The sequence below is a fragment of the Nyctibius grandis genome, chromosome 5 (assembly GCF_013368605.1).
Source record: "Nyctibius grandis isolate bNycGra1 chromosome 5, bNycGra1.pri, whole genome shotgun sequence".
Classification (NCBI taxonomy): Eukaryota; Metazoa; Chordata; class Aves; order Nyctibiiformes; family Nyctibiidae; genus Nyctibius; species Nyctibius grandis.
This window is the reverse complement of record NC_090662.1, coordinates 83,296,960-83,312,641: the sequence shown is the minus strand read 5'-3', so window position 1 is coordinate 83,312,641 and position 15,682 is coordinate 83,296,960. Positions and strand designations below refer to the sequence as shown.

The 15,682-nt window shown below is 44.4% G+C and overlaps 2 protein-coding genes across 9 annotated transcripts in view; both read left to right on the top strand.

The window, feature by feature from the left end:
* PPFIBP1 (PPFIA binding protein 1) overlaps positions 1–10,456 on the top strand; it is a 124,813-nt gene extending 114,357 nt beyond the window's left edge. For 7 of the 8 annotated variants that reach the window (XM_068400384.1, XM_068400385.1, XM_068400382.1 and 4 more), the window contains 6 exons: positions 3,468–3,590; positions 4,413–4,538; positions 5,385–5,573; positions 6,133–6,312; positions 6,672–6,737; positions 7,503–10,456. In XM_068400384.1, coding sequence (XP_068256485.1) covers positions 3,468–3,590; positions 4,413–4,538; positions 5,385–5,573; positions 6,133–6,312; positions 6,672–6,737; positions 7,503–7,589 — 771 coding nt within the window. In that variant the 3' untranslated portion in view covers positions 7,590–10,456. Of the gene's footprint in view, positions 1–3,467; positions 3,591–3,743; positions 3,927–4,412; positions 4,539–5,384; positions 5,574–6,132; positions 6,313–6,671; positions 6,738–7,502 lie in introns of those variants that run through there. The other variant, XR_011048172.1, reaches the window with a different exon arrangement.
* A 1,945-nt stretch (positions 10,457–12,401) lies between these two features.
* Positions 12,402–14,531, top strand: REP15 (RAB15 effector protein). Its single transcript, XM_068402075.1, has one exon. It carries the CDS (start codon positions 12,835–12,837, stop codon positions 13,555–13,557), a length of 723 nt encoding a protein of 240 aa, XP_068258176.1. The 5' UTR covers positions 12,402–12,834; the 3' UTR covers positions 13,558–14,531.
* Positions 14,532–15,682: the final 1,151 nt, after the last annotated feature.

Below are 15,682 nucleotides of genomic sequence, written 5' to 3'. Positions count from 1 at the left end.
GTGGGTGCCCTGTGTTAAGCTAATGCTAATAGCTGTAACCTATAGAAAACAGAAGGCCTGATACTACTAGTCACCTGCACATATTTCCTATATTCTTTCCAACTTTAAAGATACTATCTTAAGGTGGAAGAGCAAACATAGTAAGCAAGAGCCCAGACTCGTACATGAGAAACGGGTAATCTCGTGCTTAACAGTTGTGCACGACACTGATGTGCTCAGTCAGTGTTTGTAAGTACACAAAAGTGTGCAAATTCTGTGTTCATGCAGCTGGGCCTTTGCTCTTCGGGTTGTTATTAATTAATGGAAGTTGGTGGAATTTTTTTCTTCAGTGAGCAAACATTCAGTCTACTTAACTATTCATGTGAACACTTAGGTGAAGAAAACCCCTGCAATTTCCTTTGAAGAAAATTGCAGTTTTAAGAGCCAACTTGTTTGAAAACAGGCTATATTTAATAGCTTTTGCATAATGTATTTCAAAATGCTTAGCATCAGCATCAGTTCCCCACTTTACTGCCAGTCAGCTGAAGCCAACCCAGCAGTTTCCGTCATGTAAGGTCTCAGGTAAGATGAGATGAGACCTTTGTTCTTCTCTGGAGACACAAATGCAAACTGAGAATCGCTAATATTAATTCCTTCTGTATAAGAAAGAAGAAATCAATCACACTCTTGTTCTCTCATCAGCCATGCCATGGGAAGAGTAAAAGTTACCTTTTAATGCCACATTTGCATATATTTTGTATAAGCTTTAAAGTAGCACCAGGAGGAAGCCTAGGGTTGATCCATCTAACTCTCCGCTTGTAAGACAGGCACAGCGCTGCTGAGGAACTGCAGCCGCTGCCCGGGACTGACCTGCCTCGGCTACCTGGCATGACTTTGCTGTTGAGTCCATTCGGTCAAATGTTAAATACTCACTGCTTACGTAGTGGGGTTTGGTGTTTGTTTCCTTTAGTTTTTTGAGTTTGGACATTAATATAAAAGTAGGAGGCAGTTTCTTTCGTCTGCTTCTTAAGTCTTGGAGATTGGATGCCAGTATGCTCCACTGAGCTTGGTCTTGTGTCGGGAGACTTTACTACCACTGTGTTAACTGGATGAGGATTGAATTGCGGATAAGATGCAGCATAGGCTGTAATGTAAGGGAACTTGTATTATTCAACAGTCAGTCTTTTTTATATTTTTTTATATTAAAAAAGAAATAAAAGTAATAGGTGGACAGAGGAGGGATGCATAGCAGGAGCTTTGCCTTTTAAATAGATATTCTTCCTGTCCCTTCCCTTTAACTGTAAATCACTAGGGATATTTTTAGACAGAGTTTAACCATCAAATTGTAAGAATGGATTCAGTGTAAATGACCAGCTAAATACAGCTGTATGCAAAGTATGAAAGAAATACTTTTAGAAATCTTTTGAAGTTACTCTGACTCAAAATAAATAATAGAAAATACTTATTAGGTTATAATAAATAAAATAGCAAACCATCACATAGAAACTCTGCTCTTAGATTCCTCATAAGGTTAGTCGAATGCAATGAAATGTTTGGGTAAGCAAAGAATCCAGTCTTAAATATTGTGACAAAATAGAGTCCAGCATTCATACCACATAAGTACTACTAAAACACAGTAATCCAGGTTAACCCTGGCACGATGATGCATAAATTTATCAAAGTCAGCCAACTTGCACCAGCAGAGAACTGGACTTTGAGGCACTTAATGGCACAGTTAGGACTGACTTACAACTGAAGAGCCTACTTTAGCAGGAATAGAAGTCTCGCAGCACATGACCACAGTTGCAGTGCAGGGGAGGTTTTTCTTTTGTAGCACTCCTCTGGAGCAACAGCAGAAGCAAGTGAGCTGGGAAGTCTAGCTGGGCCTGTCACATACTCCTCCTTACAAGTTTTTCATGGCTGGGCTCCCTAAATGAGAGAGAATCTGATTATTTTGATTTTGAAATGCTAAATTTCTGGGGCTAGACATTGGGATGAAACCAGAGGTGGGCAAAACGTGACACCTTTCTCATTGCATAGATTGCAAACCGGTCAGCAGGTCAGGGTGTTGGGTAGCACCAGCAGCCTTTTTTAACCTGTGAGCCTCATCTAAACCTTCTGTCTCCTTCGCCATTGTCCACCACATGTGTCCTGTGAGTTGAGCCCCCTTGGGTGCCAGAAGGCTCAGTCTCTCCCCTCCTTGGTGGTTTGAAGGAGCCCTGAGTGCAAGAAGGAGGAGAGGGAACTTTAATGGAGCCAAAGCAAAACTCCTGCTTACTACGGTAGTCACAAAGGGAGGAACTAATCTCTCCTGACTCTTGACATCTGAAAGCTACCTGTCCAGCTGAAGGCAGTCGGGTGTGCTCTGTGGTCAGTGCAGAGGGGTGCTGTGAGGCACCATCTCATTCCTTGACATGGGACGAATTCTCCTAAGAGATGCGTGACACTTTCCACAGACACTGGGGGGGAGCCTGAATAGTTGGTGTGTGCAAGCTATAAAATAAGTCTCCCATGAGTTGAATGTTAAGTGAAAAACATTGCAAGGATCGAACTTTTGGAGAAAGAAACAGCTGCTTTTGTTAGTATCACTGACATGTTGCAGGGAGAAGTGTGGCCATGCCTTTGCAGACTCTTGCCCTGCGATGTGTGAGAAGTGGCCTATCGCACGCGGAAAATGGTGTGGTGTAAAGGCACAGCCAGGTTGCTTTGTGGTGCCTTGTCACAGAACCAACCTTGAGGCTGCCCATGCGTCCAGCCTTAGCACGCGTGAGGGGGAACTGGCGCTCCTGGCCAACCTTCCCTCGAACTCTAGCATGTGCCTGCACGAGGTAGGAGCTACACAGTGATGGTGAGCTGGGGCCAAGGAGACTTAAGGTGAACCTCTCTGCAGCCTGGGTATGGTCACTCTTTCCATTGTTCCATCACTTGTGACAAGCATTTTAAAAAACATTTGTCATTTGCAGTTGTGGGAGACCAACCTGACACGAACCATGTTCGTGTTTTTCTTTTTCCCTCTTTTTTTTTTTTTTCATTCTAACCATACAGAATGCCTCAGTTTTCAGGGTAATTTATTGTTTTCAGTTAACAGTTTAGCTGGACATTTGTGGTATTAAAACTTTTGGCAGGATTAAATGCAAATGCCGGGTGAGTCTGATGCACTGTGTTTGGAAAGCTGTCCTGGCTCTAATCAGATCGCTGAGGATGTGTCATCTCACCCTCTCCCCTCCTTGTTACCTCAGGTTTCTTGTACTCAGCTCTGTACATTATGTGAAGAACATTGCCCAGGATCTAGTACAATGCAACATGAGAAGCTGTTATTTTGGAACAGATGGTTTGATGTTAATCACGTCTCACGTACTAAAATCTTACCCCAGAATGTGTCAGATGTGCCATTTAAACCCAGGATCTGAAGCAGTTTCCTCTAGTCAGGTGCTGGTTCCACCAATAAGCACATTTATGTTTATTAACTCCCTCTTCCTCTTTGACAGGATGACTTGCTGTCCTTGAAAGTTGTCAGCGTCCTCCACCACCTCAGCATCAAAAGAGCCATTCAGGTTTTGAGAATAAATAACTTCGAGCCCAACTGTCTCCGCAGGAGGCCATCTGATGAGGTACTGCTTTGAGATGAAGCTGTAAGAGGAATCCTCTAGGGTTTTTTCCCTGGTATTTCTGATTATTCCTGCTCTGCTCTCTCCTCCTGACTCCTCCTTCCTATTTCATTCTGTTTCATTTTCGGTTTCCTTTTTCTCATATTGTTCTTCCAGTCTCATGCTTTGCCATCACTACCTGGAACACCACTTTCTTTCCTCCACCTGCCGTGGCCCCCGACTCATGTCCCCCTTGCCAAATCTCCTGCTTCTCTTCCTAGCCAACAGCTGACTGTTTTGGCCTAGTCTCTGATGTGCTGCCTGGAATGTAAATCATCTTGAACTCGGTGCACTGTTGCTGTGAGTCTTGTGTAACTCTCTGGAAAATTGATGGCTGTGTCAAAATTTTCTGTGTAAAAGGATTTTGGCCCTGTTACCAGATGGGAGACTGCCATCAGTTTGTTTTGGAAGCAGCGTGTGCTGGAAAGGGCAACGGATGATGAAGCAACCCAGACTCTTGGATTTAGATTCACGATGCTTATCTGCAAGAAAAGCACAGCGGCTCATGGAGCTAGCTAAATTTTCAGTTCTGGTAGAAATTGCAAGTAGTCCTAGTGCACAGCAGGGTAATCAAATAACATGAAGCATAATAGAGACCTGCCCACTGTCCAGACCCATCTCCACGTTGGTATTGCTGCAAGATAGCACTCCAAAAAGAGGGTTTTTTCTCAAGTGCAAAGTGGGCTTGCATTCATTAAGGGCCGGAGAGGTTTGTGTCAGTGAAGACTGGGATTGGAACAGCTGAGTCGGGAAGTCTCCTTAACTGCCCGTTCCTCTTGTTCACAGAATAACGTCACACCTTCTGAGGTCACGCAGTGGACCAATCATCGTGTGATGGAGTGGTTACGCTCCGTTGATCTGGCCGAGTATGCACCTAACCTGCGGGGGAGCGGTGTGCATGGGGGACTGATGGTAAGGTTTTAGGCTGGCTTGTTCCAGTTTATTAAAAAAAATATGGCTGAGAATCGCTAGAGCAAAGTTCTGACATTATCTTTGCTGCACATGCCTTATCTTCTTATTCTGCTTAATAAGAAGTCGTTATCAAAATTTATTACCCTCTAGTTTAAAAGACATGAATGTCTTGGGCAGAATTAGTGGAGGCAGCAATGGGTTTGATATCTGCAGTCCCCTCACAATTTAATTTAGGTGTGGCATTCTCTACCTCCTGTCCTACGATGCTGTACACTGCTATCATGCTGTTAAACAGCCACCGTCTTCCTTCCTAGACTTGGATATGTTTTTATTTTGTGAGGAAGGCTTGTTACTTTTGCAAAATTTGTGATTTCAGTGTCAAACCAGGATTGTTTTTAATTGCTCTAGCATCAGATACTCCAGACAAGAGACTTAAACTTGCAGAAGCTTGTTGTGGTGATTAAGAGGTATATCCCTGCTCCAAACATGTCTGTTTATTTTCCATCATTCCTCTGGCTGTGTTTTCCAGAGGATGGTGGGTAAACATTTTGTGGCAGCTTCACAAATTACATGAGCTTAAGGGTGGATTTATCTGTTCCTTTCTTCTTACCTGACGATTTGTTTCTATTTATAACTCAAGAAAGAAAGCCTGGAGGTAGCATTTTATGAATCCTTTAACTAGTTAACTCTCTTTTCTCTCTCTTTGTTTTATGTTTCCTCTAAAATACAAACAAAAACCCCAAAGCAACCTTAGGAATTGGCCAAGATAGGTGTGCCTGTTGATGTCCTTGAGACCTCATCAGACCATACTGGCTTCAGCTGGATTCTCTGTGATTTGATTAATAGGTTTTGGAGCCTCGTTTCAATGTCGAAACCATGGCACAGTTGCTGAACATCCCACCAAACAAGACGCTACTGAGGCGGCACTTGGCGACTCATTTCAACCTCCTCATTGGGCAGGAGGCCCAGCAGCAGAAACGCGAAGCCATGGAGTCCCCAGACTATGTCCTCTTAACAGCAACTGCCAAAGTAAAGGTAGGTCCCCTGTTCTGGGACAGTGCATGAGCTTCCAGGCAAACATTCAGGTCTCCAGTGTGCTGTTTTTATCCATGTTTGGAGGGCAGTTCAGTAAGGTCTGAGAAAAGGGTCTGGCTGCTAATGAAAGAAGCATGAGAGCAGGACTCAACAGATCTGGGTTTGACGCTTGTGTCTACCATGAACGCACCACATCTCAGCCTCTCATATGCACAGACAAGAGGTACCATTCTTTTGTGTTGTCCTTCTGTCTGTACTATAAGATGTCTGGGAGGGAGACTGTCTCTTACTGTTTATATGCTGATGGTTTGATGCAGTGGGATTCTGATCTCATTTGGGATCCTTTAAATGATGTTGTCTTAACAATGGTAGAATGAGGGGACACATCTTGTTCTTTCAGATGCAGTTATTATGAAATACAGCTATTCAGAAGATCTTTGTCTAGGAGAGTAGTGGGGTTTTAACCCTTCGTCATTGAAACACCAGTGCAAGAGTAAGAGATCTGTTAATTCTTTGCTGATTCGCTAACTTCTTGTCAATTTTCTCTTCACTTGGTAAGCCAAAGAAACTTGCCTTCAGCAATTTTGGGAGCCTGAGGAAGAAGAAGCAAGATGATGTGGAAGAGTATGTGTGTCCTATGGAGCTGGGACGGGCATCTGGAAGTGGGTCGAAGAAGGGTTTTAAGCCTGGCCTGGATATCCGAGTATATGACGATGATGATTTGGACAGGCTGGAGCAGGTAAGCCAGTTCTAGCAGATTGGAGTCCTTGACCGTGCTGTCAAGTTCGGTGGAAAACCTTCCTTTTCCCAGGGGAGCCTTCTTTTTGCTTTGGCCCATGAAGGTGCTGACTTCTTGCAGTCACACAGCATTACTAACAAAAGTGTCTCTCGGCCCAAGGAGGTTCAAGCCGTGAATGCAGCGCCTTTAGGACCTACTTGGGCATAACTGTCCTCTCCTGACAGGGCACGCTTCTCCCTTGCTCTGACCACATTGGGTATAATCAAGCAGTTACATTATGTGCTGCACTTAATTGCCACTCTGTCGTGGCGTACAATGAATTTTTTATTGATTCGTTATTCATTATCTGTTTTTTGTAGATGGAAGATTCAGAAGGGACAGTGAGGCAAATAGGAGCGTTTTCTGAAGGCATCAACAACTTGACAGTAAGGCTTAAAAGTGGGGTCTGTGGAATAAGATCTCTGTTTCTGTAAGATGGGTATAAACCCCTTGGCAGTCACTAGAATTAAATAGCAATGCTATTTAATACAAATACACTAAGTACAACTTTCCTTTACTATTAGTGTCTCTGTCAAGCAGCTGAGTTTTGTAGTTTTGGGGGCGATGGCTTAGTGGGACCTAGTCTTTGGATAGAGTGAAGCACCACTGGTCTCCGAGGGCTAAAGTATATGAAAGACTGCGCAAATTATGAGTATAGTGAAGCCTCATCAGAACTAGGGCTCAGCTGAGGTCCTTTGGTTTTTGTACAGGGACAGAGGGGAAAAGAAAAATTAGTGGTGGAGGAAGATACCCACCCATCCTGGCAGGGATGTTCCCCTGGCCGGGAGTGGTGGCCCATGGTCACCAGCTCTCCTTGCTGACTCTGCACCCTCCTGGGAGGGCAGAGGACACAACACTGGGCTCTAGGCCAGTGGGTTGCCTTGGGGCAGTGAGTTGCCAACTGAGGGTCACGGTGTGTTTTCTGGGTGGAAGCCCAGACCCAGCCTGCGCCCCCCGAGCCATTCGGGCCAGCAGACAGCAGTGAGCTGGTTTTTCACCATCGTGGGTGAAAAGCGTCCTCAGCAGAATGAAGTGGTGGCTGGCAGGGCTGACAGCGGTGTTTGCTGCCAGGCACAGGACTGGACCGTTCCAAATGCCTGATTTCAGTTGTGAGGGCCTGAACCTTGACTCTTCCCTCCCTTCCTTTCTAGCACATGTTGAAAGAAGATGAAATGTTTAAAGACTTTGCAGCTCGCTCTCCTAGCACCAGTATAACAGACGAGGACTCCAACGTGTGACAGTAACCACCAGGCACTGACAAAGGCTCACTTTCCTGTGTGCAAGAAACGTCATCGCTATGCATGACGGGCAGCAGATCATGCACATTAAGTTGCTCTTGCTTCTGTTTGTTAGAAGTAACATTGCGGGGTGGAGAGTTAAAAAAAAAAAAAAAAAAGGAGAGGGGAAAAAAAAGGTGCCTACTCTAAAGTTGCCATTAGAAACACCCAGACACTGGTGAATGGTAATTGTTTTTACTATATTTAATGTACAAACTGGTGATATGTTTCAGAGTGTTGCATTTAAATCTGCGTGGTATGATAGTGCTGCTTTTGCTTGTTCACGGCCTCAGATAATCCTTTATACTGTTTCAAAGTACCAGAAGATGTTAGGTAGAAGTGTTGCGTCTGTAGATATCGTGCATCGGCTTTCTCCAGGCTCTCAGCTGAAAAATGATGTTACTGCTCTTTTTCAATTGCATTTGTTCAGCACAAATACCAGTTCTGCCCTTCCTATGGTATCCAGTGTAGGATTTTAGTCATCTGCGCCCTGCATAAGCTCCCTGGTAGCTCTTGACTGTTGCTCTTATTTTTATACTGTTTTATAAAAAAAAAAAAAAAAGAAAAAAGAAGTTTATGAAGTGCATATAAAAGCAAAAATTTAAATTTCGTGAGAGAGAGTGATGGAAAGTTTGAGGTGTGGGGGAAGGGAAGAGGGTTGTAAAAAAAATTATGCCAGTTTGCATACCAGCTGGTTACTGGAAAAGGCAGGCTGACCTTTGGAACTGTTTGCTTTTGTTGCTTTTTACTAAGTGCACAGTTTAATGATCTTCCATGTGGGATGAAACAATTATAAAGCATGTTTCTTCTAGCAGTGACTTGTACGGAAACTGCACATTTTAAAACGTGTTCTTGTTCCCAGCAGCAGTAGTTATAGCATTCAAACAAGGTTATTAACACTTCTGTGACTTAAAAAATTTCCTGAAAAGGTGAGAGTACTCCCTGCATATGGAAGGGATATTTCTGTGCTGTGACTAACATAAAGATGGTATAGTTGCAGAAAAAAATAAAGTTATATAGAGAAATGTATAGGAAATATATTATTTCATAATATTAAACCTAAGGTGGGACTTTTCCTCCAAAATTCAAATATCAGACATGTTGCTCATCATTTTACCTTCTTAAAGTACAGCTCCTCTGCTTTTGAAGACCATCAGATTTTAAAAATCCTAACTAGCCAGCAGAAATCTTTTGTCAGACTTCCAGCATTGTAGGTGTCCTAGCCAAAAGCAAACAAAAAAAACCTAACTCTGTTTATTACAGTGGCCATTCGTATGGTGTTGAACGTTGCATGTATTTTAGCACGATGGCATGAAGCTTCTTTGCTTTGTAAAGGCAAAAAAAAAAAAAAAAGTACAGCTGGAATTGTTCCTTGCGGTGGTGTGTTGCTTTACCAAGAATTTGTCACTCGTTTCATCGCTCTCCTGGCTGGAAGTGAGACAGTTTCCGACACAGGGCTGGTGCGGTGCAAGGGATGTTAGATTTGCACTGACTTTGTGGGTATTTCTGAAAGACTGTTAACAAAGCCAGGAAAGGAAGAAAGGTTCTTTCAGGGGCTTCCAGGGAGCTCCCATCAGATGTTGGGGTAGATTCTAGCATTATATTATTGTAACCTGATAAGCTTATTACCAGCCTGGTTCTTTGAAGGATGTGCAGTGTAGGCTATTATTTATGTACCAAGATGAAAAATGTGATGTGGACTGGTTATGTTATTTATCATATAAAGCGCTGCCATTTTCTCTTCAGTAACTGGAGCCAGGCAAACAATCCATAATGTATACATAAAATAGTTTGTGCTGCTTACCATATGGATACAAACAGATTACAACTGATGCTTTATTCAGTATTCCTGACTAAATAATTTGCTGTCTGTTGTTTCTTCCTCTGCAGTCTTGGAACTGTTGAAGCTGTTTTATTCAGGCAGAAATACCCCATTGTGTAACGCCTGTTGTCAGCTAGGGCGTAGATGCTTGGGATGTGAATTCAGGGCTCGCTTTCCCTGAATACTCTGCAATAGGGTTATTATTTACATGTAAGTGGAGCTTAAGACCCTGCTCTCCCAAATGCTGCAGAAGCACCGGGAAGACGTGGTGCAGGCATCTGAGCAAAAGTATTCCCCCAGATTCTCTCTCACTAGATGCTGGCTAGTGAACATGACTTGATGTTCACAGGGATAAAAAAAAAATGGGGGCTAGTGACACAATATTATGTGCTGAAATCGTAGAATCATAGACTGGTTTGGGTTGGAAGGGACCTTAAAGATCATCCAGTTCCAACCCCCCTGCCACAGACAGGGACACCTTCCACTAGACCAGGTTGCTCAAAGCCCCATCCAACCTGGCCTTAAACACGGCCAGGGAGGGGGCATCCACAGCTTCTCTGGGGAACCTGTTCCAGTGTCTCACCACCCTCACAGTAAAGAATTTCTTCCTAATATCTAATCTAAATCTACCCTCACAAAATAGGCACAAATACTCTCCAATTTCTCTTCAGTCCAGTGCTATTAGCAAGTGTATCAACAATGGCAGACGATGGTTTATTTAAGTCCAGCGTAAGTAGCATTCTGCTCCAAACAACCCTTTCCTGCATTCACAGATTGGAAGCCAGGTCATCCCCTCGAAGCTGCCCATCATCTGAACCTTGGTTATTTTATGGGTGTGGAATATGGAAGCAAGTGATAAAGTCAGGAAGTTTATGTGCGCATGTGCACACAATTGATACTGTTGGGGTATTTTAATTTGTGCGTGTTTGAAGAGGGCAACATAACTAATGTGTATTGCCATGTAAAATCCAATAAAGTCTGTGGAAAATGCCAAGCGTTTCTGGAAGCTGGTTCCTTTTGAATGTATCCTCTTTTTTTTCCTTTTTATTTTCCTTGGAAGCTCGTTTTGTTCTATTTAAAAGATAAAAGGAGAGAGAAGGGGCAAAATCGCACATTTTTTTGTGGACTTGTGGGTTTGTTTGTCGATAGTTCCTGCAGAAGGACTCGCCTAACAGCTAAGAAATCAACTACTCTGAGTCTTTTTACTTATTTCTGGGATCCAGATTTGAACTCTCTTGGGTTGTTCGGTATTGTGTGATGAGAAAGTGCTTCCCCATTGCTCGGTGTGTGCTCCTCGAGGAGTCCTGGCAGGGTGCCGAAGGAAGGACCAGCTCTGGCCCTTCCTGCTGTAAAGGGCAACCGTGTCTCTGGTCCCGGATGTCGTTCCCCTCGCAACCCTCAGCAGTCAGAGGAGCTTCACCTACTTTGCCAAGAGGAGCTGAGCTTCCCTAAACTACATTTTGTTGCTGGGGTGCAGGTACAAAGGATGATCAATGTTTTGCCCAGTGTAGCCCAGATGATGGACCAGAAAATGCAGAACCCCTGTCTCGTGACCTTCATTTCTGTGGTTCTCTTCATCAGCTCATTTCAGTGGGAACACTGAGGAGAAACACTTTGAAACTTAAGAGTATCATAAACTTTTGTTGTCTGTTTGTTTACAGTGATGAGGAAAAGGTAGATTGTCTCGTTCAAGAGCCTGTGGAGATTAAACCCAGCTTTTTTCTGTTTGCTTAAATTACGTATATCCTTAGGAATGGAGAAGTAATCCAGAATAACCTCTGGAATGACTCTTCTGATTCCCATCCACTAGGTATTGTTGCAGCCTGGCTTTCCCTTTAGAAGTTGCACTTAACCCTACCTGCATGCTTTTTATACCTTGCACCGCTTTGTTGTTATGAATGTTTAGTGCATACTTCACCTTATTGTGTTGGCATTTTTGTTTGCAGCAACAGCTTTTCCTACTGAGCCTCTTTATCCTCAATTGGGAAGAAGAAGATAATGCTCTTTGAGGCAGCTAAGAAGCAAAACCTTCTGAGGTGCCAGTAGATTTGGAGCAGTGGGCAGCAAGGAGAGAGAGTATTAGGTGCTGGGGAACCCTTGAAAGGAAAGGAAATCAGAGTTACAGTCAGAGATAACAAGAGAAGTGGCAGCATGCTCCCTAATCACAGCTGTGAGAGGGTTATGAAGGAATGGAGATTGGCCCATGACACATTTGAAGACGTGTGGAAGAGGAGACACATAATGTGTAGGACATGATCTGTTTCTTAGAGAGAGGCAGCAGCAGCAGGACTGACCAGCCCGTGCACCTGCGGTGTTTCCCTGGGATGGCAGGAACACAAGAACATCTGTAGGCATGAGGAGAGAGAGAGAGATCAAATGAAGATGTTTTGAGCAATGAGCATAAAGAGGGAAGAGAAAGACAGATCCTTGACACATTTTTTCTCAGAATGATGATGAGGAGGAAGAGCAGCTTTCAGGAGGACAGAGCCTGTTTCTTGAGGCTGGTGGTGAGATCCTGGGCCAATGAAGAGACTGTAGTGGTGCATTTGGCACCAGCAACATCCAGAGCTGAACAGGACTGGCTCCTGCTGCAGTGGTAGCATACGTTCTAGCTTTCACAGCTAGGGAGGCTGGATTTTTGTAAGGTTAAGAAGCTTGTTTATTTGTAGCTGTATTTGATAGCTGTGCCTGGTGGTGCATTGGCTGTCTAAGCTTCCCTGAGATAATCCACTTACAGGCAGCAGCAGCACAAGCTTCTCAGTTGAGCTAAAAGGCCAACTAACTCCATGTACATTGCCATGGCACAACTAATGCCACTGACAGTAGCGGCAGTAAATATTGGGATACAGGCAACAGCCCATCAAAAAAGACCACCGTGTCATTTCAAGCACCCTGTAGAAGTCTTCCGGTTTGGATGCATACTCTTCTCTGGGTGAGTGTAAGAAAAAGGTTGTTTCATCTTCAGGAAACACCCAGTGCCAATAAAATGGCTTCTTTGTAATAGTCCTAGAAAGGAGATCAAAGGAGATAAGATCAGACTGGAACGAGAGAGCATCAGCGAAAGAAATGGTGCTGGAATTAACAATAAGGAAAACAAGCACAGATGAATTCAGTAGGTGTGAAGTTACTGGGCCTGTCAGGCTGGTTGCTGCTCAGCTGTGGAGAAACACACCCAGGAGAAAGCCCAGCTGCCCTGCGGGACGGAAGCCTGCTCACATAGCTCAGCTCTGCTGCTGCCATGACCTTCATCTGGAATGTGGCAGGTAACCATGTGCATGCTTAATACGTCTGGCTGAGCCCAGCACCTACAGAGCCTTCGCTGGAAAAGGAAGGGACTTCCCCGAGGTGGTGTGCGTGTGGAAACGACCTCCTCCTGCACAGAAAATGGGCCAGAAGGTCTCGCGTGAGGACAACCAGGAGAACAAGGCTGAAACTCTAGTAATCTGTGAAGTCTTCAGCCAAGGCGTGGTCCATGCATCTCAAAGGCTGAAGGACTATCTTGGTTTTGTGGATCCTCAGAGCAAATTCCAGCCAGCCACAAACACACTGAGTGAGATCTTTTTGGTCAACTTCATCAGCTTCTGTGTGGAAAAGGGAGTGGAGGAACGTATCATGACCAGCAAAATGACCAAGCAGCAGTCCTCCCTGTTCGGGGTGGACTGGATCTGGACTCTATCTGGAGCTGACAAGCAAATCAAACTTCAGATCGCCGTGCAGGCTTTACAGCTGGCTGAGCTTTTCTGTAGTGAAGATGGCCCTGCTGAGGCGGTGGAGAACTGCTGCCGGGAGGCTGCGCTGGCAGATGAGCACTTCCAGAACAGGACCAGGTTTGAGAAGCTGGCAGAGTTCTGCCGCCTGGTGGGACAGGACTGCCTGGGCTTGTTCATTGTGTTCGGTGTGCCAGGGAAGCCCAAGGACATCCGAGGAGTCATGCTAGACAGCATTGCCAAGGAGGAGCAAAAATGCCGCCTGTCGGGCAGGAATGCACTACGGCAATTTGTCACGAGCACTGACACCTTCCTGCCCACAAAAGACATGTTGGAAAACTGCCTTGGCGCAAAAAACGGACCGAAGGAGGTGGGCAACGTGTACATCAACTTTCTGTAAACCGCTGGATAACAGCAGCGGCTCTCTGCACGCTGGCACCCGAGGCTGCGTGGGGCTCAGCTCTGTCTCCCTTGCTTTTTCTCACACGCTGTTCCCTCCACCTCCTTATTTCCTACCTTCCCCTCCACCCATCGCATTCCTGCAGAAGCCAGGCTGAGTCAGTCTCTCCAGGTTTTCAAACAATGGGACGTATCTGCCAAAAAAATGTGTTTATAGAAGGCACCTCATTTTTCCAGAATATTTTGTTCACCAAACGTTAAGTCTTGGCTGGGGCTGATGAAGCTTCATCGCCCTGAGCCTTTGGGAGGTTGTGGTAGATTTGACTCACAACTTTTGTTTACTGTGTGGCAGATCTTTTTCTGTAATAGGAGGTTGAGTCTGTGATAAAGAAAATCTGTTGGTGCTGGTCAGAAGATTTGCATTGAGCATGAAGGACAATACTGGGGTTTAAAAACACTGGTTTGGAGGAGCGAGCTGGTTCCCAACGAAGAGGAAAAGCCCTTCCCCATGATAGAAATGGGCTACATGAGAAACCTGCTTAATTACCTGCCCCTTCAAAGTAGACCAGTGCCAGGCTACAGAGGGCCTTGGACTGGTGACTGAAATGCAGGGGCAGGGTTGGTCCTGGCTGCAAAGCGTGATCTTGCAGAGCAGCTGTGTCAGGTCAAGGTGTGGCAAAAGGCAGGGGCAGGTGTTAAAGCAAACTTAAGAAAAAAATCAACCAAGGGGGGGACAAAAAAAAAAACAACCAAAAAACAAACAAACAAACAAACAACCAAACAAACCCCACACCCGTCCCTGGAGATGCTGGTGGGAGTTTTTGCTTTTCATGGCAGCAGAGGCAGCTCCTGACCACTCATTGCAGAGAGCAAAAGTCTGGAGGAGGCAAAATTACTTTGCTTTGAATTTGTTTTCAGCTGATTGCATTTACAGACTGATTTATTGCATTTCCCTCAGCTTTTAGTGGACAAAGTGAGACTTTTGGGTTGCACAATTGTAATTAATTGCTTGCTTTCAGCCAGTGTTAACCAGTGAAGGAAGACCTGATCTGTTGTCAAACTGCTAAACTCACTTTGTTTATAGCTACTGGAACAGTTTTGTCAGTGCAAAACTCCTCTGCCTGTAGTTTTCTTATAATTTTATTCATTTGATTTAATAGAATAAAAATAATTTCGAAAGCTCATTTGTATTTTACTATTTACTATTTGACTATGGGACAGCTGCAATAGCTGAGAAATAAAGGCTGTTAATTACACAGACAAAAAAAAGGGCATAAAGAAGCAAGTGCCAGAAGTGTTTGCAGCTTTCCATGGCGTAGGTGCAGAGGCTGAAAGGTGAACTGAAATGAAAACAAACACAGAGAACTGTGAAATTTTTGCCGTCACAAATGTAGCTGGAGAAGGGAGGCCTTTCAGCTTTGAAATAGTTCACTGAGATACAGTTGTTTTTTAAAGACCTGGCATCATTGCATTTTTTTTTGTGTGTAGGTGGGACAGGGGATCGTTCTGGTGTTCTACATAGAAAACATGCATAGCTATGGGGATACGTGCAGGGAGTGAGGCCTCTATGCCCATTCAGGAGGGTTGGGGTGGGGGTGTTTTGCCTTTTAAAGTAACAGCATAACCAATACTGCAGCAGGGTTGATCGGTTTATAAAAACATCAGCAGAAAAGCTTTAATTTTGCATAAAATTGGTATCTTTCTAACTAGAGTGTGTGTCTATTCAGTTCTGTAGGAATGCTGTCTCTCTGAAGACTGGTTGGGCCTTTTCCTTTGGATGTTTTGCATGCTTTTTAGGTGTTGGAAAGGGAAGAGAAAAAATCAAAATGTCTTGACTACATAGAGTTTGAACTATGGAAGTTACACACTGGGGCTGTTGCCGAGTTGATTCATGTCCTCCAAAGTGGCTCCAGTATCTCAGAGATGTCACGCAGGTTTAGTGTTTATTCTGGGAGCCAGGGTGCATCGCTCAGGCTGCGCCACACTCTTCACCTGGTTGTCATGGGGGTTTTAGCTCAGGAGCCTGGGCCCTCAGCAACAGTGGGAACTGGCCAAGGCTCTCTACTACAGCTAATAATAATGGTGAAGATGCACAACAAAGTATTTAACAATGTAAATTTGGCCAT

Coding starts and splice junctions, on each gene's coding strand:
- REP15 (XM_068402075.1), top strand. CDS start 12,835: ATGGGCCAGAAGGTCTCGCGTGAGGACAACCAGGAGAACAAGGCTGAA.